General features: G+C 37.6%; 1 protein-coding gene across 4 annotated transcripts in view; it reads right to left on the bottom strand.

The window, feature by feature from the left end:
• LMO3 (LIM domain only 3) overlaps positions 1 to 24,771 on the bottom strand; it is a 148,539-nt gene that overhangs the window by 29,052 nt on the left and 94,716 nt on the right. For 3 of the 4 annotated variants that reach the window (XM_077756381.1, XM_077756385.1, XM_077756384.1), the window contains one exon: positions 19,753 to 19,966. In XM_077756381.1, coding sequence (XP_077612507.1) covers positions 19,753 to 19,966 — 214 coding nt within the window. Of the gene's footprint in view, positions 1 to 19,752; positions 19,967 to 23,965; positions 24,019 to 24,771 lie in introns of those variants that run through there. The other variant, XM_077756382.1, reaches the window with a different exon arrangement.

The following is a 24,771-nucleotide window of genomic DNA, read 5'->3' as shown; positions in this document are numbered from 1 at the left end:
CCCAAAGAACAACGAATTGCCTAAATTTCTCTTTTTGTCCACAAAATGATTACCAGAAAAACAAGGGGTATGCTTCACAGGGAATTGTTTCAGGAGCCTCAGAACAGAATTAAAATTGAGTGTGTCTGATGCTACTGATAAGAAACAAGTGTCCTGGTAGGTATATTTAATTGACTGACAATTTAGCAATGGTATACCACTAGCTTAAAAGGTAGTGCAAATGTGTAAGGGGATAGTTCCCTCAGTTCATCCGGGCAGCGTTATGAAACGCAATGACCTACGATCACTGCAGAATAAAGCACAGCCAGGGAGAATGGCTTCTGGCCGCACACTGTCCGGGTTTGAATCCTAGCTCGACCGCTTGCACCTTGGGAAGTGTGGCTAAATAACTATAAATCTGTAAAATACTTTGCACAGTTCCTAGCTCATAAAAAATACCTCAAATACCATACTAAAATACAAGCTACCCAAGGGCAAAGATTTTTGTTTGTCCTTCCCACTGCCATGGTCCCAGTCCTTGGAACTTGTATCTGAAATACAGTAGATCCTAAAAAATATTTTCTATCATCAGAGTCTCACTTTTGTGGACTTAATTTCACAATGTTAAAACAAATCCTCACGATTCCAATGCTATTATAGCAGCTCTCGGTCCAGTTGAATTTTTTCCCGTACTCACCCAGTCTGTGTAAACATAAAAATATAGGACATTTTTAAGCAGTTTTCCTTTAAAAGCAGATCTCAGATGAATGCTGGAATCTAAAACCTATGTATTTTTAAAGTTTTTGCTTTTTTAACCACTCAGTGAATTTCTTCTTTTCTCCATTTTCAATGAGTCACTTTTGCCATAGTGTAAAAGCACAAATTCTATGTTCCTTGTGTTTTATCTAGCTACTCTGCCAAATTTTCTTATTGATTCTTGAGTTCTCCCAATTATCTGCAAGGGCAATAATTCACTTTTTAATATTTATACGGATTACTTCATCTTGTATCTTGTTACGTTAGCTACAGCCTGTAACACAACATTGAATAAAAGTGACAAGAGTGGACAACGCTGGCTTTTTCCTGATTTTAAGAGAAATAACTTCCATATTTAACTGTTTGGTGCTTGCAAGTAGGTTTCAGCAAATATTCTGCATTTATTTAACTGGCCTCCTCCTATTTCTCTTTAACTGGAATTTGGAGTGGTACTGAATTTTATCCATTGCCTTTTTGTCCCATGCTGTTGTTACAGCCATGCTGTTTGCCCTTTAGTTTGATAATATGAATTGGATTTATTAGCTTGTAATGAATCGGGTTTTAGTTTGTAATGAAGCGGGTTGATGCATGTCCTTGTGTTCACTCCTTGCATCCTAGAAATAATCTTACCTATTCCTGGTGTATTTTTCATGTTATACATTGACAGACTAGTTGCTAATACCTTTCAAGTTTTCAAATCTGTAATCATAGGTAAAGTTAGTTGCTGTATATTTTAATATTCTCTTAATCAAGTTAAGGCTCTATGTTAGCTTTACGTTAATTTTGTATAAGTTGAGTTTTAGATATTCTGAGCTTGAGTTTCCTATGGAACAGTCAATGGCAGAGGCCAAGGAAGTTGCTAGACATACATGGCTGAGGCTCGGTGGGGTGTAATGGAATGTAGGCAGGGATTTAACAGCCATCACATTGTGAGCAGGAATTAAAACCATGAAGACAGATATCTCCTGGGGAAGAGAAGTTATACCTCAATAAGATCAGCCTTCCTTCACTCTTTTAAGCGTCTGATGGGGATGAGACACCCAGAAAAAATCTGAACCGGGAGGCTCATGGCATGCCAGATAGTAGAAAGCTTTTAAAAGTTTTTTAATGTTTGTTTATTTTTGGAGGAAAGAGAGACAGAACATGAACAAGGGAGACGCAGAGAGAGAGGAAGACACAGAATCTGAAATGGGCCCCAGACTCTGAGCTGTCAGTGCAGAGCCCGACGTGGGGCTCGAACTCACAAACCATGAGACCATGGCCTGAGCTAAAGTCAGTCGCTTAACTGACTGAGCCACCCAGGCGCCCCTAGAAAGGAGTGATCAATACTATTAAAAGAGGAAAGAAGATATACGATGATCCTTGAGATAATATCCATTGGTTTTAGCAATTAGATATCAGGAAGAGAAATTTCAGTAAAGGTAGAAGCCAGATCACAAGTGGATGACACACAATTGAGGCTGAAGAAGTTTAGATGATGAGGGTCGATTATACTTTTAAAAATTTTGGACAATAATGAATTGGGTAATACCAACATATATTTGGGAGAAAGATTTTTTTTTTCAAACTGGGAAAACCTATAGTATATTTACATACCAAGTGTTAAGATTTTCTAGAAGATACTAAAAGTACCAAAGAAAAAGGAGATACTTCATAAAAAGAAGACCCACAGCATATCGAAGGGAATAGAGCTCACGGCCATTGGGTTGGCCTTAAAAGAAACAAGGACACTTCATCCACAAAGACATTGGGAAGTTTGGCTAAAAGAGATTTTATATGAGATAAAATAATTTGAAAGTAAGTGGAAAAGTAGATGAAATGTAACTAGTGGCAAGAAGCTAATTCATTCCAAGACTTATAGCTTCGATTTTGAAGAAGGCAGCAATGGCACTGTTGAGAACAAGGAGACAGGACACTTGTTCAAAGAAAGGGCCTTAAGGAGAGCTGTGAATGTTCAGCAGAGCTTTAGAAGGTCATGCGCAAGGATGGGAGCCAAGGACAAATGAATGATTCATCCTTAGAGGTCAGGTTAGAATTATTCGTGGGAGCATCAATCTGTATTCTATTTGTTTCCGGCAATGTTCAGCCATGCTATAGGAATAGACAATAAAATGCCATACTAACGCCAAGTTGCCAGACAAGAGCCAGGCATGATAGAAGGGGATGGAAAGGAGGCTCAAATGATCAACAATGGGGTTCAATGCTGGGCAGGGAAGGAGAAAAAATCTGATAGATTTGATGAAATTGGGAGAAAAAAGACACACTAGAAGATCTGAATGTCTGATATTAAAGAACAGATGTATTGCAAGTGAGATAAGACAAAATTGTGGCTTTTAGGATTCCTGAGATGGAATATTTTTAAGGACAAGAAGCTGTTTGTGGTCCTTGGAGTAGAGGGCTGATGTGCAACAAGTTAGGGCTAGATTTCGGATGGGTCAGCTACAAACCTTTTAAAATCTCCCCAAATTATGGCAAGAGAGAAATGACAGAAGTGAGAAAAAGGGTAACAGGTAGTGTAACCAGATTGTATGAATTTTATAGGAGGATGCATTTTTATTAATGAGTGGAGGGGATCGTGTATACCCAAAATAATGCCAGCTTTTCCCTCTTGGCTTCCTGAAGTATGAGATTTCAAAGAGTAAGTAGTCCTATGCCCTACGGACAGCTAAAAGGAAAACTACTCCCCTAAAGGAGAGGCAGGATTCAGTTAAAGCAATGGATGAAACTCAGTTAAGACAATGCTTTGATGGAAAAGAGCATCTAGGTAAAAACTGTGGACATAGCAAAGATTATTGATGGTGACATGAGGTTTCCAGAGGACTCAGCAGAAAAACGTTGCATCAAAGTCATGGTAGAGATATGCAGCAAATAAGGAAACGAACAGAAATCAGAGGATTAGAATTAACGTTGGCAGGTGACTGGGTTGTGGTAATGGATCTACCTTGCATTTGGTGATGAATAGGTACCGGGTTGAATGACAGGGCCTGTTTAGATGTAGATGGCCTCAAATATCTTAACTCTGGCACAGTGAGGGTTCCAGAAAATATCTTGTTCAATCTCAGGGAAATTATAATGGCCACGAGGTTTGAGAAGAAGCAGAAGAGCTCTTTTCTCAGGTGAGGCCGCCTCCCACCTCACAGACCAGTGATTTCTCCATGGTAGTTTTCCCCATTCCAATTATTTAAATAATTTCATTTAAGTGATGTCAAAAAGCATCCTCACCTGAAATAAATAGCTCCAGATATCATAATAAAAATACAGTAAGACAATACAAAAGTCTGAAGAATACATTATCATGCAGTTCTGAACAATTGTTAGACAGTAAGTTTGGATCTGTGCTTCCTAGAGGACAAAGAAAAGAGGGAAAATGTACACATTATTTACAAGGCCCAAGGAAAACACCATTTAATCAGTTACAGTCCCAGAAACTTTTCTTACTCTAAGATGGAGAGAAATTTCAACAGTGAGTCTGAAGGACATCGTGCGATACAGTAAACAAAACCCACCAGAGTATCCTTAAGTCACTGAAAAATTTGTAGCTGGTTATTAAAATACTCTTCAATACAGGATAATGGCAAAATCCTGATGTACAATCCTTTGAAAAATTCTGAGGTGTCAAAGTCAAGTGCACAGCTCTCTGAAATGACTCAAAGGATATACTGAAATTTCAAAGGATATATTGAAAACTATTAGAAGGGGGGCACTGGGTGGTTCAGTTGGTTAAGCGTCCAGCTTCAGCTCAGGTCATGATCTCATGGTTCATGGGTTCAAGCCCTGCGTCGAGCTCTGTGCTGCCAGCTCAGAGACTGGGGCCTGTCTTCGGATTCTGTGTCTCCCTCTCTTTCTGACCCTTCCCTGCTCACGCTGTCTCTCTCTCAAAAATAAATAAAACATTAAAAAAAATTAAAAAAGAAACTATCAGAAGAAAGAGCTTAACATTCAGTTTTTCAGGTAATCTAACATAAACACTATTTTCTTCAGATTACTTAAAAATGAGAATTTTAAAGAAAGATTTGAAGGTGTTACCTCTCGTAAGAACACAGGGTGAGGAGGGCGCATGGTGTAAGAAAGTCTACATATGGAATTTAAGAAACATAACTAAAGCAAGGCACAGATAGAGCGCCATGGCATGACTGTGGCACAGAGAGCCAAGGATCACAGTCTTCCTCAGCAAGCATGTCTGGGTTTTCTCCAACAGCTGAGTCACAGAGGCCCTGGACAACGTGTTTGGACAAATTCACAACAGTCATTACCCTACGCGTTCACAGAAAAAAAATCTGTTGTATAATATTTCAGATTCAGGTCAACTGAATTCTGGAGGAGAGCCACAAAGACACTGTGTTTCATCTTTGGACATCCTTTCTTGGTAGGACCCAATGCCTCTCCAGGCCCAATCCCAGGCGCGGCCCGAAGACGATACGGTCAAGGTACAGAATGCAAGATACCCATCTTTGATTCTCTATAGCAGTGGAAAACGCTTTTCTATTTTTCTGATACCCAAGTTAAGCTCCTTGAAGCTCAGATTATTTACTGCATTACTTTTGTAACCTTTCTCCCCAAGGAACATGTAATCTGTACACAGTTGGCATCAAATATTACTGGATGGCAGATTTCTTTTTAAAATGGTAAAATTAGATAATACATCTCATCTAAATTCATGGAATTTTCTCCCCTAATAATAGAGCCATGTGATAGCTTAAAAAACACATGCTTTATCATCACTCACTAGTAGTTTATTCACTAGAACATTTTGCACTCTTCTGAAATTCAACATATTTCATCACGTCTCCTATTTGGTTATTTTCCTTCTCAAAAGGGCTTGTTACAAATCCAATGCATTTAACCATCAAACTATGCCCATAACGGTACCCAGACAAGAGCATACATTTGAAGTTGTAGTAATTGTGGGTGCTGCTGACCTGTCAATCTCAAATATATTTATAAGCTGCACACACAAAAATGAAATGAACACAGTGATTCAGATTAACCAGCTCTGACTACACATTTTAAGAAAACCACTGGGTGTGCCTAGGATCCAATGCTAACAATTTGTTACGCATCACAGTGTTACAGCTTTCTAAATGGTAAGTAACTGTTTAAAAATTCCAAAGCATTCTTAAAATGTTTCACTTAAACATTTCTGCAATAAAATCTTACTGAACTGTTGCTTTCATTAATTTTCTACAGACTAGAGAGCAAGGAATTCAAGTTCGATTTTTTTTTTTCTTTTAACTTTGCCTACTACCAGCAAATAAACTGTGCCTCTTTTTTAAATAAACCCCTGGCCTTGAGTTTTGGCCCCTTAATAGTAGCCTACATGGTTGACTACCCTTGGTGTTAAATTTTCTTAAATTGTATTTCTGTCAGCGTATCATTTTTTTAAGCAATGGACCCTATAATAGCAAGCACTGGTCTGTCAAGAGTGCATTTTAACAGCACGACACAAGTATTTTTCACTACAGGAGACAAACAATGATATGTATTACATGCAGTAAACACTGCCTTTGGTACATAGGGTTCTCTTAGCATTTATCTGTCTAAAATCTCACTGTGTCCTGAATAGGGGGCTGCAGGGGGAGGGGGGAGGCTGCAGGGCCTCATATTAATATTGCCCGTGGCTGCAGTATAGCAGTAGAAAGAGCCCACTGCCTTGCCACATTTCTCATGAAAGAAAACCTTGATTTCATATTAAAAGAACAAAGCAAGGCATATTAGCTCATGCTTACATTGTCTTTCTCTTGCTTTTACAACTCTTTCCCCACGTATTCATACTTCCCCCTTAGTCAGGACTATAGTTCAAATGAGCTTATAAAGATTTTAAGAAATAACAGCGTGCTGCAAATTGGGGGTGCATAAAGCCCAGGGAAGCTTAAACAATTATTGGCATTTCTGTCTCTATTTATTGTGTATCTTATCCTTTAAAATAGTTTTTCTACTCTAAAAAACGTGCAATGGAGTATTTACGATTTATAAATATAGATTTAAATCAAAGGTGTATACTTAAACTTCTTTAGGAATAAAGGGACATAATCAAAATATTTAGAAAACATCGTGAAAAAGAACATCAGTAGAAAGATACTGGAATTCAATTGTACTTGCTACCTGAGGAAAAAGACACAAAAATCAAGACTATGAAGGAAACCTGGGTGGCTCAGTCAGTTAAGCATGGGACTTCGGTTCAAGTCATGATCTCTCGGTCTGTGAGTCTGAGTCCTGCATTAGACTCTCTGCTGTCAGCACGAGCCCACTTCAGATCCTCTGTCTCCCTCTCTCTGCCACTCCTCCCTTCTAAAAATAAATACACCTTAAAAATTTTTTTTAAAGACTACAAAGGAAACCTAAAGCAAGCTGAAATTTTACATATAATTCTTCCCTACGAGATATTAAATATCATGCTTTACAAGGGCCACAGAATTTTCACAGGCTAAAATGTGGAGTGTGGGTATAGAAGAGATTTCAAAAAACTCCCATTTCGGGTACAAAGAAAACTACATGTTCAGTAATTCCCCCAAAGATTCAAATTCATCCTAATTTATATAAAATATACTATAATCTTAATTTAACAGATTCTAATCATCTCCACTAGGAAATATATTTTCTATACGGCTTTCAGGTGCACATGGTATTTAGGCATTTCTTCATCTATTTCCTTTGTAAATGAAAAGTTGGTAAAAGATCTTGTAATAGTGGTCACTTTTCATATTCTTGATTATTAATCACTCTTAAACAACATATCTTAATCTATTTCTTTAGCCTTCTCCTTGTGTTTAATTTTCCAACTATCTTATCTTCATAACTCAGTGGCATTCTTTTTTGTCTTTATAACAACAGAAACTCACACTGGAGGATCATCAGTGTGTTCAAATCTTTCCCTATGGTGTTTCATTGACACTCCCTGACAAGCCTATGAATGGGTCTCTTACTCCTAGGTACAGCTGAGTAAACTGAGGCGTGGAGAGGTTGAGTCACTTGCCTAGAAGTATACAGCTGGGATGTAGCAGGAGCAGGGCAGATTTCAAATCTGGACTCATCACCATTACACTACTTGACATGCCTCTAAAAATCTAAGGATTAGATCTAGCCTCACTTAGCTTGGGAGACATTGAGAGAATTGACAAGAAGTAGTGTGACTTTCATCTTTTTATAAAGTGATACAGAAGGTAAAAACCGGCAGATGAATGCATCGTAATAGGAATATATCACTGATTTGCTATTAATAATAGTTGGTGAGGAAGGGGGAGTGCCCTATGTTGTCGAATGATAAGAAATACACAGTAAAATGATTTAAAATACACGGTGTTAAAATGAATGTAGGATGAGCTTGTGACTAGAATCACTGTAAAAAAAATCGAGCTGTGTTGAAATGAAAGTCTCTGTTTAACACCCAGTAGATAAATGCTCAAAGAAAAAATTTTAAATATGTATATATATTTTTTTACCTTAAAATCTATAACATTTTCTCAAGTGACTGTAGAAATCTACCATCAATCAAGAATAGAACTCATTTAACGCCTTTGGCCAAATAAGCAAGGGGTCTCTATTGCAAAGATAATAATTGTTAGTTTGATAACTACTATTAACAACATTATTTAAATACCAAGCAAGCTATCAGATCAAGACCAAGCAACTTTTCCTTAAAATCAAGCTCAAACTGACGCACTTTGGTAGGTAAGAATCACAAAATGATTAGGAAAACAGGTCATCTAACTCAACCAGGACAAGATGGCAGTCACTACAGATGTCCCATCCACCAAAAAAATAAATAAATAAAAAATGGGAGGGCTGCTGGAAATTGTAACAAAAAATAGCACTCAGGGCATACAAGGTGACAGTAGGAATTAACACTCGTAAAGCCAGATGGAGCTGGAGTGTACTATGCTACGGGAACTGAGTCAGAGAAAGCCAAATATCATTATGATTTCACTCATATGTGAAATTTAAGAAACAAAACAGATGAACATAGGGGAAGGGAAGGAAAATAAAATAAGATACAAGCAGAGAGGGAGACAAACCATAAGAGACTCTTAAGTATAGAGAACAAACTGAGGGTTGGTGGAGGGAGGTGGGTGGAGGATGGGTTGAAAGGGTGATGCGCAGCAAGGAGGGTGCTTGTCGGGAGGAGCGCTGGGTGTTGGAGGAGAGTGATGAATCACTAAACTCTTCTCCTGAAAGCAACGCTATGCTGTATGGTAACCAACTTAAATCTAATTATGAAACAAGTCAAAAGTTTAAAAAAGAAAAAAAAAAAAGACTTGTAAAGCCATTTGGCCACCACCTTCTCTCACTTTCTGAAAAGTACATTTTAGACTTTGCGATGGAGATGGCCTGGCCACTGTCTGAAAGCTCACCCATTCATGCTGCACCTCTTTGTAGGATTGCGGGCACACTGGCACAGCTTCTCGGCCAATACCCAGGCTGCATCCTGGCCCATTTTATAAATGTAAATACAGGCTGAAGTACTTCGATCTGTATTTCAAGTTTAAAGCTATTTTTTTCATTTTTAAAAGCAAAGCTGGTTTGTACATACAAATCCCATTCTCACAAATAGAAATATATATTAATCTTTTAGTTTTGAAGACTAATCCTTAGCGCTTCTTGATGTGAAACTACAATTAGTGAACTGGAGTTAGTTTAGCAATGGGAAAGCGGAGTATAAACAGAATGCTTAGGTAACATTTGCCCCATCTCGTCAAGAATGTGATTAAGTTGTTTTATTTTTTTAAGTTTTTATTTATTTATTCATTTATTTATTGGGGATGCGGGAATTTGGGGCAGAGAGCAAGGGGGAGACAGAATCCCAAGCAGGGTCCACACCGTTAGCGCAGAGCCCAACACAGGGCTGGATCCCACGTACTTTGAGATCATGACCTGAGTCAAAATCAAGAGTCTGATGCTTAACTGACTTAGCCATCCAGCTGCCCCACATAAATTGTTTTAAATAACAATATGACTTTGATGCATTGTCTTTCAATGCTGGGTTTGGAAATATTTATGATAATTAGAATAAATACATTATTTTAAATACTTTATATGAGAAAATAGTTAATCAAACTAGGCTTGACTTTAATAATAATGAAAGCAATCACCCTTTGGAGAGCTTTTGAAAACTCCACATCGTTGCAATTTTTATTACCCCAGTATTCAAAAAATATCAATTGCATTGTGATCAGGACAGAACTTACCATTTTGGGCCACGGTGCTATACTATACCCACGGAGGGCGTGTCAGCAGCCCTGGCTCATCAATATGGGTGTTCCTTTGTATTTCACCTTGAAATACTACAATGTAGAAGTTGTCCTGATGTGTTCTGTGATCGCAAATGAAACTCAGTCTGTCACAGCCTATCTGAACAAGCTTCGTAGCAGTTCTCAAACGGGGGTATTAGCACTTCCTTATGGAACATTTAGAAAAGTACAGGGGCATTCTTGGTTGGTAGAGCACCAGGGGATACATGGGACAGCATAATAGTTGCTTCTAAACCTGGTCTCTTCTGCTGTTATTTGTTCCTACTGACCTCCTTGATGTTCCTCAAACACATCAGAAAAGCTTCCCTTGCAAGACCTCTGCACGGGCTGATCCCTAGGCTTGGAATGTCCTTCGTTTCCAACCCCATGGCTAGCTCCTTCACCTTCTTAGGTCTTTGCTCAAGTCACCATCTCAACAAGGATGTCCCGGTCTAGCCTATTTAATTTTTCAAGTCCTTCTCCTCCTCCATCCCTCCTCGCCTCCCTCCTCCCCTCCCCCCATGTACTCTCTCACACACACACACACACACACACATACACACACAATACAAATTCTGCAAACTTCTTATACTGCTCCATTTTTCTTGTAGTGTTCACCTTCTCCGAATGTACTCACTATTTATTTTGTCAATTATCTGCTTCCCCTAACTAGAATATAAGGTCTACAAGGAGAGGAGGTAGTTCTGTGTTTTATTCAGTGCAGTGTTCTACAGCTCTGTACAGTACCTAAAGTATAACAGAGAACGATGCTGAGTGAGAAAATGGGGGCCAATGATGCTAAGCATTTTACAAGGGGTGTCAACTGTAGCTCTGATGATTGTACCGATACCTGTGAGAGATGAAAACATTGTAAATTGCATGGAAGTTACAAAGCTAACTCCATCTTGCTCTGCATCCAAAATGTAACTTCGAAGGTAAAGCTCTGCTTCTGTTACAGGACTGCTAGCTATACAAAGGATTTTTACAGAGCCCACGTTTTACATATTATTTATAACCTCCCTTTCTCAGAAATGTTTCTATTCTCTTCTGACTATATCTCTTCTCATTCTTTTTTTTTTAAGAGTTTTTTTAAAATTTATTTTTACGTTTATTTATTCTTGAGAGACAGAGTAAGGCAGAGCACAAGCAGGGGAGGGGCAGAGAGAGGGAGACACAGAATCCCAAGCAGGCTCCAGGCTCCGAGCCATCAGCGCAGAGCCCGATGCGAGGTTTGAAGCCACAGACCACGGGATCATGACCTGAGCCAAAGTCGGGCGCTCAACTGACTGAGCCACCCAGGCGCCCCACTTCTCATTCTCTATATTGCCTCCTTAAGACATAACAGGCAGGCTAAAACTCTTTACATATTTTACTTAGTTATTCAACAACAAACAGTGGTTATATCAATTGTAGAAAATTTGAAAACTAATTTGCCTTTAAGTTCTCCCCAAATCTCTGACTACTTTATTCTTTACATAGTAAAATATTAATAACTCTGTTCATATATTATATAAAATCAATTAGAAACAGAATATTCCACATTCATTATTTATAGGAGTGAAGTATTGGCACTCAAATATTTGTTAAATAACTAAATGGTTTCATTTTTTAACTGTTAGAGAGATAGCAAAGCATGTAATCAAAATATAAACTCTATTACTACCCGCTCAGCAAGGATGTGCTGTGGAAAGGATTCTTATAGCTCAGAAACTTTACAAAACTTTTTTTCTAATAAATGGCCCCAGAAGATACTAGTTTATAAGTTTTAAGGCAATTGAATAACTTCTGATTTCTTTTCCCAAAGCACAAATGATCTCTCAGTGGATATTCACATGCAATACTTACAGGCTTTACAATTATGGTCACAGTATAGGTGGACTTCTCACCTGTAAAATACAAATAAACCTGCCCACTAAAACTGATATTCATATTTAGTGTTTAAAGTTAAGATGGCTTTTTCTATTTTTCTGACTCCCTCCCCCATTTATCCAAGCAAAGAAACAGGTACTAATTACTCATCTCACCCAGTCTAATATAAAGCTATTCATCAGAATACGCTTTCATTGAGTAGTTCATCAATACAAAAGAAGCATCATGCTTAATGCCATAGGTAGTTTAAAGTGTAACAGCCTTGAGCCTGTTAATTTGGGGAAAATGAAAGCCATCTATCAAGGAATATTACTTAAGAGATTTTGAAGTGTTACAACAACAAGAGAACAAAATAGTTTCAAAACCAGTATGTACCTCTGTTAGAACTGTAATAATTAAAACATGGTGTTGCTCAAAAAGTTTTAGGAAATGAGAATAAACTAGCAAGTCTAAAATTTTCTTTTTCCTTGTGAAGTTGGCTGTTGGGATCTCCTATCATAAATGAGTTGGGAATTTATTATTTTCTCAGTGGTATTTAGATTACCATACAATGTTTGCATTAGCACATTTTATGAAGTTCCTTTCCCCTTTACTGGTGCTTGTCATATTTGATATTTATGCCTATTAAAACTGATTTTCTGTTTTATTAGTAGGATGGGTTTAATGTAGATGATGCTTTACTGCATTAGTAATAACAATTTTACTTAAATATGGCTTTGTTGTACTCCTCTGCAAATAATCTTTGAATTCCTAAGAGTCTTTTATTTTCCCTGTAGCCCAGTTGGAGAGTTTTTAATATTAAATTGAATCATAACAACACATGCTGGTTAGAGTCTAACTTAACACATGCAGCTTAATGTTAATTTTCCAACTTCAAATCAGGGATCTGACTATTCCAAGCTGATTATTTATCTCAAGTGTGATTTTGTTTTAAACTAGTAAAGTCCACAGCTAGAGATTTTCGCATCATAAAAGTTAGCACTATGAAAGAAGAAAAGTTTAGCAAAAGATTTGGAATCTTTACATAAGTACAGAATATTATTGAGATCTGTCAAGATGTTTTGGTAAGACAGGGAGAAAGCAAAAAGGAACAGGTGAAAGCACAAACGACTGATGTGGGTAGTTTGCAAATACAGTAAATATAGCTGATGAATATAATAAAAGGATTTGCTTAGGTCCTAAATCCTTTAGAGGAAAGTTATCCATTAATATCAATAACAAGGGACAAAAAGTCTCACTAGGCAAAAGAAATTGCTTAAATCAGCCATAAAAATCTAAATGGCACACTTTTTCCTTGACAATGTAAGCTTCCGCTTCAAAATAAATTTCTTATAAATACCTTGAAAATGGAAATACATAGTTAATCATTAAAAAAGTATGCTATGAGGGTGGAAACAGATACAGAACACTCCATCAGAGCTGAGAAAAACAGAACTGGGTGATAAAAATCACAAGGGAATATATTTAGGCATTCTATAATCTTATAAAACGTGTCTTTCTCTTCAGAATGATGAACACCCTGTAAGAATAAGTCAGTGCTATAGTTAACAATACTAAGAAATTAGCTGGCATCAAGTATCTAATTTTACAAGTTTGAATGCCTGTCAAACTATGGTGATCTAGTAAAGTCGATTATGAAAAGTTAATGTTCATTCTAAGGCCATCTGTATGAGAGGCATGCATATACATACCCACACCCCTTTAATGCTTCCTAAGGGGTAATTCCTTGTATCAGTGGGAGCAATCAGTTATATAAGCCAATAAAAAATTAAAATGAAAGAAAAATGCCTTTTTGAAGAAACATGGCTAACGCAAATGTTATTTAAAAAATATCTGGCCAACGGAATAGAAATAATATTGCTGTTTTTATCTTTACTTTGTTTTCAAGGTCTTGTACTACATTTACGATTATTATGTGGATTAAAGTGAGAGATGTTAGCTGATTTTTTTGGAAGACAGGAAGAGGTTTCAGTATATAACTGTGAATAATAGAAGACATTCTCATAAGAACTGGAAAATGTTTTCAAACCAAAGGCAAAAATAAGATTTCAATGCCTCACAGTGTAATGAAGGAAAATATAATGGCTGCTTGAAGTTCATGCCATTCTTCTTTCAGGTTATATAATTTTTATGTGAGGAAAAAAACTGAACTACATAATACATTTCTGCAGTGCATATATTCATCAAAACCATTTACCAAATTACTACTTTCAGCATATTTTTAAAATGAGATTCCTTAATAAATTATGTTTATGCAGTCAAAACACAACATTAAAATTTATTATTAGTCACTTAATGGAAGTTAATGGTGAGTTTATAAATGAAGTGCTGGCTTACTTTGATATACACTAAGAGCAACCAAAAATAGAGATTCTTTCCCAGAGTTCTATGTATTTATAAAGTGCAAAATAAGCAATTTTAGCAATTCTCAAATGTAGTTCTTCCAGATGCATTTAATCCTAAACATACTTGTAGAAACAATATTTTTCTGCTAAGTCAGGTATGTCTAAGTTATCCATCTTAAGTGTAAGAACTATCCTTATGTGTAAGAACTATCTTCCAAGTAAGAACTGAAGTATTCCATGCTTTGTAAAAAGATTTTAAAAAAACAGTAAAAATACAGAAACAATGTGAAGTATTTTCATATTTTCAATATTTTGGAGGGAGGTATTTTCAGTGGAAATACGTCGTCTATAAAACAAGCCAAAACAAAAGCTACAAAACTAAAATAATTCACTATGTTACATACTCCTTCACTGAAAATGGATGCATTATAGGACAAGGATAGAAAGATATTGTAGATAAATTTACAAATGAGAATTTCCACATATATGTGAAATATTTTTAACAGAGATTGCTACAGAGGGGTTGTTGCTCCGAAAATCCACCGATTTTTCCGAAAATGAGGGGCACGCTCTCAAAGTATTGTACCAAATAAAATTAACACTCCTGATTTCTACTGGTCCTTGAATAGTAGAATATAAAATGCTTGAAATAAAATAAAATTCAATAATGCTTTCCTATAATAAACAAAAAAGTAAATTTAAAATGTAACTTCTTATAAAGCTGCAAATAAGGCAAGATCATTTACAAGGAATATAACAGTATTTTTTACCAGGGCATGGAGTCTAATACACTCATATTCTAAAATGTTTCATCACACTAAGATTAGTTGAGACATTTAAGTGTGATAAAAATTATGATAATAATGATTGCTAAGAAAACTGAAACAAAGCTTGTAGGATAAGAAGTTCATTTGGGAGGAGTTTAATTCCATATAAAAGCTTACATTTTCAGAATTTAAAACAATAAAAAGTGATTTTCAAATCATAATGCACTGATTTCTGGGGAAGACATTTTCAACTGCCTAATATTAAAAAGAGGAGAATGAAGGGGAAAAAAAAGAATAAACACCTTATTCAACATCAAATAAATATCCATGCAGTGAACTGTCAAATAAAAAATATTAACAACACATTCGTGTTTACTTTTAAGGTTGTAATTAGGCACTAATATAAATTAAATGTTATGTAAAAATTTAGGGGCACAAGATTCGATTAGTGTGAAATAAAGTTATAGCCAGGTTAAATCTCTATGTGGCATTTAAGTTCAAATTTCTTTTTTCAAGTTATTCTGTTATTATATTAAAGCATGTAAAACGATAGTCAGCATAACACCTTCAAATGCTTTTTGTTAATTGGCAACTATGGTGGAACATGAAGCATCATTCTCTCCCAGCAGTTTCATTTTAAACAAATTATTCTCAGATATAAAAATAGCAAATTGCATTAAATTTTACATAAGGCATTTTCAGCTTCTCATATAGGAAGAGCTATAAGCAGCTTCCGTGGCAGAAATCACAGCAAACGGCTCTGAATACATTCTCTGGTAAGACACCATTCAGAGATACAAGATACAGCCTACAGCGACTTGATGCTTAAAATATACAAGTAAGAAGTTTTAGGCTAAACAGAAAAAAAAAAAAAAAAAAAAAAAAAAAAAGCAAAAATTTGCCAAACTCTTGAGTGGTAAATTCTGATATTCTTTACTGCCTCTAAGTTGAAAAGTAAAGTAGCTTGTTATTTCTCCTCGTTCTGACTTTAAAACACTTACCACAAGATTTTAATTCTAAAACTCTGATTACACGTTCACTACTTTTTTTCATATTTTCCAAACTGAGACAAGGGTGATGGACAGCTTAGCAGTGACGAGAGTCCTATAAACATCATTACTAAAACTTTGCTGTGTTTACACAATTATTAATCTACTTTGGGCATTCTGTTGGTTATGAGCTCTAGTTCAAGGTATAAAGATGCTCCCCCATCTAATCTGTCATGCGTTTACTTTTAAAAAGGAAAAAGTTATGAATGTGTCGGATCCATTTTTTAACATCTACATTTCTAGGTCTTGGCGTATAAATATTGATGGGCAGATTGACTCCATAGTTTAAGTCAGAACGCATGTTAATAGAGGAAGTTTTAAAACGTCAATCCTTCTGTTCCTTTATCTAATGAGTTTCCGAAGGCAGGGAACAATCCTACAAACTGGCAAATTCCCTCTGATCATATATGTGCATTATATAGTCTACAGAGAAATAAAAGATATTATACTAGCCCTGTTATGGAAAATGAACTGTAGAGTTCTGAAACTCGGTATATAAATAAGATCATTTTCTTTTTCTTAAATAAAGCTAATTGGGCCACAAAGGACAGAAAAATCTGAGAGAAATCATATTTACCACAATAATAGTTTCTATAACTCTAAGAAAGTATCTTATGATTTAAATTCTTATATTCTTTATTCAAAGAACTTAAAAAAAACCAACGTAATGCAAATAAAATGTTAAAACTTCAAGACTCCTTGTTCAGCATGAAAAGTGTTTGCTTTTTTTGCTATCTTTTTTGGAGGGAGACGTTAATTAGGAACTCAGATACAACTGGCAAAAATACTTCACTCTTCTCTAGATATGAAAAAGTTATCTGGCCCAAGATAATACCTACAATCAAAACTTTACCAATACAGACATAATGATTTTTTTCCTTTATCATTTTCCATATTCTTACTTAGATGCCTACTGATTTAGAGAGAGAACCACAAACCTGTGAGTTAGTTATGGCTTGTGCCTCAAAGAAATTACATAATATCCAAACACCAAAAACAAAACAAAAACAAAACAAAAACAAAAAACAAAACGAAAGCACTTTTGAATAGGATTTAAATGGTTAAGAACTGACTGGGCAAAATACAAAAGTAAATGTGCACTGAGGGAAATGAGGAAAATTGTTTTCAAAACTCAAGAAGACAGCCACAGAATAATCCTTGCTCATTGGTCATTTAACAGATTTTGTGTAATTAATGAACAATTAGATAGTAACAATTTTAGGTACACCTTTATTTTTTTAGTTAATTTCATCTAATTACCTAAAATTATGCCTTTCGCACAGCCGGCATCCAATAAACATTTTTGAATGACTACATCATTCAAAGAAATTAATCTGTAAATAAAGTTTGCCTAATTGTATTTGTCTATCTGACATAAAGAATTAGACTATTTTAAATTTCCAGTTAGAGACGTGTGCTTCTGAACATCGACACAATTTCATGGGGGTACACACATAAAACTATATACCACATCTGCAGCATAATCTATGAAAAGCACAGGTTTTACACACGTACCTGCTCCCCATTTCACTTCTGCAATATTTAAGTATTGACGAATGACTTCTTGCCAAAGAAGTCACATTATATACAACAAACCTTCAGTTTCAATAAGGAATAAGCTTGCAGTTAACAACTTAGTTTGAAATGTTAACAGTCCTTAGGCTGTTAACATAACAACTGGCTATTAATGTGGTAATGACCAATTTAAGAGGAAATTATACCCTGAGAAATGAATATGCTGGCAACCAGGACCAGGGCTTTTATTCGCACAGGACCAGGGCTTTTATTCGCAAAGAGTATGATTTTTGTTGACAAGTTAACAAACACTAAAAGTTTGAGTCTACCAGAAATCACCTAAGTTATGTCACAAAAAGCAACATCTCTCTTAGAGTAGGATAAACACATCTGATATGAAAACTATTTTGATAAATCCCTTTAAACAAGACACTTACTTGGGACTACCAAATGGCAGTCAAACATGCTACTTTTATTGTCATAAGGAAGAATGTAACACAACCTAAGTTTCCTTCTCTGCTTGCTACTGCATTAACAATTGCAAAACAGTTTAACTCACCATACAGGTATTTCCCTGGCAAATTCTAAAGATTTAAAGTCCAGCTATTTCAACATACTTTCTGTAAATCTTAGTTAATTTTTCTCTTTATTGCTTACTAGAACACCTTCACCGTGAGCAGACTCATACAAGCTCCTTGTTTTGGATCTGGTGTTACATAAATCCACTTGAGACACTGCGGTTGCCAACAAACGTAAAAGTCAAAAAAACCAAAGTCAAAAAGCTATGACCACTGGTTTGTAAAGATAAAGCAAAACTAGGAAGCACTGTTAAATCACTGAAAGCAAATTCGAATGCTTTATGTGGAAATGAGGCTCTAATTCACAACGAGCAGAGGAAAAATTTTTATTTCAAAGAAAAAGTTCAAAGACTGGAGTTCTAAGAGAACTCACGGACTAAGTTAATTCTGATTAGCTGTGCCACCACACCACAATAAGGGAAATCCTGGCTATGGAGTCACTTCTCACTGTTGGCACCTTGCATGTTATTTTATGCCCTTGGAACACAGAGGAGTAGTAACAAGTGGTCATAATTAGCCAGGAGGCTGTCAGCTGAGGGGGGAGGGGAAGGCTAGAATCTGATGAATAGTGCTGGATTCACCCTTTTAAACTATCACCAATCAAATGATGTATTTTTTATACATAAAGATGAAATCAGGCTAAAAATAACTAAATTATATACTGAGAAGCACCTAATTCCCTAGAAAACACTTCCTAAAAATGACCAAGATGGTTAAGGAGTTACGGCTGATTGATAAATTTTGTGTCATAAAAGGAGAAAATTCAAAATAAATCGCTTAATGTCAGACTAGAAAAATGATTAATCGTATCAAATATGAAAACCCGAATGATGCCATATATCATTTCTCTAATTTGATAGGTCCTACTTTATTAATATCTGTAATTTGCAGCTGAATCCAGTCACAAAGTTCCCTGAAAAGCAAAATAATTTTTCTTAAATAGAAGTTCATGCATTGAGTGCTAAGTGCTGGGAAACAAGTATAGTGGGCTTCATAGTTTTTTTAAGCAAGAATATATGCATTGTCCTAAAACTGTTCAGATGTGCACAGTTTAAAGAGTGGCTTTCATTTCCCCTTGATGATGGAGATCTTTACTGTGTTAATTTCCATACCGCTACTGGCAAGTCTGAGGCTATTAATGCTCCGTGATATCTTTGTGATGACCACTTGGAACGCCACTGAGGGCGGGTGGACAGATTCACACTTGGGGAAAGTTGTCAAAACTGCATAAAAAATATGCTAATAAATTCCAGTTAATAATTTCAAACGGAATTTTCTCTGATAAGTGAGAAACAGGAAGATTGCTGCACAGTTCTGTGTCAAGCTCAGCCTATCTTGTCGGTATGGTTTAATAAAACACTTATATGCTGATTTCCACCAACCACATCCTTGCCAGGAACTGGTGCTTTTAATACGGGCGGTGGAATAACGGATCTCTAACTCTGAGCATCCAGGCAGGCCAAATGGAAACACTTTGGATATTATGTTTTACTGGCCGTTACTTAAGTAAGAATTTGCATAATAGGCACCTGGCAACATTGTGAAGGCTGACAGGTCAACGTCTTTCAGGAATAGAGGCTGGTAGTATGGAAATGAAACCAAAAAAATACACTTACAAACGTATTTTAAAAGGAATCCAGTCATCACTGGTGTGCAAGGATAATTCCTACCTCAGATAGTCTCTGCGACAAAGGATAAGATTAGCTTTAGTGTACAGGGTGGAGCCCACCTCTCCCAAACGACAGTCACAGCAGGCACACTTCAGGCAATCTTCATGCCAGTATTTGTCCAGTGCCTTTAGAAGATACCGGTCCTTGATCTTTCGGTTGCAGCCAGCACAACCTTTCGGCTTGGTGTCTGGCTGGACTGAGAGCATTTGTATACCTAAAGGAAGACAAAAACAAAAAAGAGAGCTGGGACCACAGGAAAGAATCAAAAGATGTCAAAAGACCTCCAACAAGTTTAATATTTAATATCGCTTTTCTCAAGGAGCGTTAGGCTTTCTTTTTTGGGGCCAGACTGAAATCAAACTAAATTTTGGAAACAAAGGGCTCAAACATTATAAAGCCCTTATTAAATCATTTATAAAGTTGCACATAGACAGTGGGAGGAAATACTGCATTCATGTTGGACATAGTAGACATTGACATTGACATGATGTTGACATCATATGCACAAAGTTAAGTAACATTAAATAATTTTATAGTGTCCCCATTCTCTACGTAGAGCAGTTCCTTTGGGAAGAAAATGTGAGTAATAATCTTAAAGAAAGCTATTTAACAAACTAGTCCATGCACCGTCTCTAAGAGTCAAAAATGAGTTTTTCTTTATTGGTTAGAAACTCACTTGATTTGTGCTTGATGGTGGAAGGAGAGTGCACCCTAATGGGATTACACTACCCTGACTTAGCAGTGGGGCCATTTATAGTTAAACACACAGGACAGTCATCCAGAAAGCTCACCAATTCTATACTGCGTGTTTGCATCCAAATACTTCCTTCTGTGCTCTTGCTGTTTGAAACTGTTCTCTAGGTTACAATTTTAAAAACGAATCTGTACTCACAAACATCAGTGAGTGCTTCTATAATGGCAGATTACCTGACTGTATAGGATATGCTGTTATATAAAATGAAAGTACAGGATTAATTTATTACCAGAAACATGCATTTATTTATTTCATAGGGGAGAGAAAAAACAACAGAAGGTAAACTCTAAATATATACAAATTACATAAACATATGTACATAAATATATTATAGATAGGGCACCAGACATAGAGCATTTATTTCTTTTAGAGATATATCTCCATCGTAAATAAGGAGTCCAGCTGGGTTCAGTAGTTTTTACACTTGACTGAAATGTTTTCAGTGAAAGGCTATTCCCCTTTGGGTTTCTTCTTTCCTAAGTGTCCAACATCTAGCTTAAAAAGAAAAAAAAAAAAAGGCCGGACCAACTATGAGCTTCATATTTATCCAATAATTCATTCCAAGTCCTACAAAATACTCGAGGCATCATCGGTTCCTAACTCCCTCATTTTACAAATTATGATACGGAGGCCTAAAGACCTAAGAGAGTTTAAGGGCTTGCTCGATGCTGAATGACAGGTAAGCACTAGACTTGGGGGTCTTCTAACAGTCCAGAGATCCCACTACGAGAGTATGCTTCCTCTCCGGCACATAAAGTTTTAAACTCTACAAAACACCAAATGTAGATGCGCTTGAAACAGTTCCGAGAAAAGAAATGCCAAGCCACAGTCTTGGAGTATCTCCCTCCTCCAAAGTAGCTAAACGTTCTTCCGTGTCCTCTGAAGCCTCCCGATGAAGGCGTCACCTCCATTACCTTCACACTCTTTTTTCATTTTTAATCACATTGATAAGAGACATCAAGGCACTGTACCCTCAGAGCTGAATAACTTTTCCAGCTACAAATAATGCATGGATTGCACATAATATCGTTATGGGGTTGACCTTCCATTACCAAATAAGTTCTCTGGTAGAGTGATGGACTAGGGACTGGCGGGGTAGGAAGCAGGGTGGCTGTTCTTGCTGCATGGGATGCAGAGCGTGGTAGTCGGAGCTACACACTAGCAGCTGGATGTGTACAGAAGAGCAGGTGGTATTCCTACAGCCTGCTCTCTGTTCCCTTTCTTTGAAGGGGCTAAGGGTCTAGTGTAGATTAATCATAACCCTTGATAGCTCTGCTAAATCTCCCTCTCTAGAACTTCCAACAAATGAAGTTTCTTTGATCAGAACTAGTTACCGTCTTCTAGCAAGCTTCCACGAGGAATAAATCCCATTAATTACAGTACGGAACATATCCAAGTGCCTCTTATCCATATACCTGAGGGGGAGGAGGGAAATCTGGATTTACTAAATGGCATTCTGTATTTCATTATCGAAAACATCGAGAGAGATGACTGGCTATTTGAATTTGCCAATTTATAGGGCTATTTTTTTTTTTTTACATCACCAAGCTGGGGAAAAAAAATTAAATCCCTTTTAGTTGTAGCTACGCTATATTTCCCTTAGTTGAGTTCCTAGCATCAAGCAGAGAAGGTCAGCTATCTTTATTCAAAATGCTTTGCAACCAGGATAGGGAATACCAACATTTGGCACAAGTAACACTACCCTGCTTGTCTTCACAAAATGTTTTCGTTGTGTTGACATTTTAATTTAGCACTCGGAGGCCAATTAATATTTGAAACTCTTACATTCTGTTTGGCCTTGGGCTTGAAGGAGTTTGATATTTTACACTCCATCCTGGTACCTCCTTTTAGAGAACATCATCACCTTTCTCTCGAAAAGGAAATCTTTTCAACACTCTGCAAGTTAACAGTTGTAGAAAAAGAACTATTTAGTAGTCACCACACTGCCACGTACCTAAAAGGCACAAAGCCTCAGCAGCTCCCCTCCCCACCCTGCCCCTCAGCATCCAGGGGAGCACGACTGGGTAGAGTTATGCGTTCCGAGCGGAGAAACATTTCACAAGTTGCTCATAGCACATCAGGACTCATAACTAGTTTTAGATTGGCATGTAAATTGTTCTGAGGGAAATTCTTATTGCCTCTGAGACCCTGCCATTCTGAGTTATTTGACAGTTTAAGGGAAATCATAATTAAAAAAAAAGACATAAATAATAGCCTGTGCAGTGTGGTGTGCAGAAATAAGTAGAACCATTTCATTTAAACTCTGGTGAGCTTTTAATTGCCTGGATTGCATTGTGAGGCGGCCTAACGGTTGATTGCCTCCATTATGTCCCCTTGTTCTGTGCCATTCATCCGCGCGGTCTCAGCTTCAGTAGTTAACACAACAAAGTAACCACAACTCCACAACACACAGGGGTTTAAAAAAAATCATCATAATCAAAGATCTGCAGCACTTAGACACAGTCTTTTATATTTTTGGACTAACTGTACATAGTGAACGGAAAACATTTTGTCCCTGTCGGAAGATTCACAGAGAACAATTTGGGAAGGAACAGGAAGAGGGAATACATAAAGGGGGTTGGCAGAGATGAGGTGCCTCTGGAAGATGCTAAAATGGGAATGCAGGTTCCGCAGCTGGGAGCAGTGACACAGATTAAAAGAATTTGGCCAACGTGGCCCTTCGATTGCCAAGAGGTACCAAACAAAAGATTTTCTCTCCTCCTGCCCATCTTCATCCTCTCCCCGGCCCCCAGACCCGATTGGAGAACTGGATTGGGCCTAAAAGCTTGTTTCTCTCTGTTCACTGGCCCAGAGCATCCCTACAGGCTGCAGCCTCCTAAGGGACAACAATGCAAATAGATGTCCCCAGACCTCAGGCGCTGGAGCTGCTTAACTCTGTTCTGCCCCTTCAACTCCCAACCCCCTCCCCATCCTTCCACCACCCCCTCCCCTTTTTGAGCAATGGAGCTGGGAACCAATTTGATTCCCTTTTTCTCCAATGCAGCTGCAAGGCTCAGAGATACTGACATTTTTCCACTCTTATCAGTTTAATTACAGTTACCATGGCAGCAAAGTGCTAGTGCTTGGCAAAGGCCAACAAGAGATTTGCAAGACTGAGTTCAATTTTGATGCAGCTCACATGCAAAAGAAAAATAATAATAATAAAAAAATAAGAAACATCCATACACTCTAACAAAGAATCCCTTGCGGAGTTTCGGCTCTAGCCTTTTGTGGCTGTCTCTTTGCAGCCACACAGGGATGATTTGCAAAGAACGTGGCAGGATTTGTTGCACCTAGCAAGATTAATTGGTTTAAGCAGCAGTCTTTCAAAGCAGTTACGACAATAATATTTCGGATCTTGTAAAAAAGACACAAAGCAGCGCAAGAGCAGGAAAGCTTTCAAGCAGCCGAGAGTGCCGAGCGCCGGCAAAGCGCATCTATGATAGATTGTAACCTTACCAAAACTTTTCTCCTTTTTCTGCATGAGTTGACTTAGGCGTGCCTGAGTTGCAGCAGCTTCGCATGGAGCCCCGAGCCCGAGGGAGAAGTGGAGAGGGGGGGGGTCTCCTGGATTCAGCTCGAGGGTGGACCTGGTGCGCAGCCTACACCGCCCGAGGACCGACTATTGTGAAGCCACTTTGGGAGCGGGTCGGAGTNGTAGCAACATGGATGGAACTTGAGGGTGTTATGCTGAGCGAAATAAGTCAGGCAGAGAAGGGAGATACCATACGTTCGCACGTATAGGAGAATTAGGAGGAACTTAAAGGAAGACCATGGGGAAACGGAAGGGGAAAAATAGTTGGGGAGAGGGAGGGAGGCAAAGCATGAGAGACTCTTGAAATAAGAGAACAAACTGAGGGCAGGGGGTGGGGGAAGGGGGGAGGGCGGCCAGACGAGACCGAGCGCGCACACAGAGCCCCTCGCCGTGTGGCAGTGTGCAAAATGATGGCGAATGACAAAGCCACATGCTTCTCTAACTCTGCCCGTAATCCTAAAATCCCAGCGGCCCCTTTTCGCTTCGTGGTAACAAATGGATTTGATTAAACTGTCACATGCAGCGTTAGCATAGCATATCATGTTCAATATGAAAAAGATCATAAATCTGACTTGTATTTCCTAACAGCAGTCTGGGCAGCCCCCGTAAGAACGTGCTGCATCAGTTTGCATTGCCACCTATTAGGACATGGGCACCTGGTTCCCAGGAACCTGTCTCTCCCGGCCACTTCCCCCCCCCCCACCGCACCCCGGCTCACCCCCACCCCACC

The sequence above is a fragment of the Crocuta crocuta genome, unplaced genomic scaffold, assembly GCF_008692635.1.
Source record: "Crocuta crocuta isolate KB4526 unplaced genomic scaffold, BGI_CrCroc_1.0 scaffold262, whole genome shotgun sequence".
NCBI lineage: Eukaryota > Metazoa > Chordata > Mammalia > Carnivora > Hyaenidae > Crocuta > Crocuta crocuta.
The sequence above is the reverse complement of the archived record's forward strand: the minus strand, read 5'-3'. Positions and strand labels throughout refer to the sequence as shown.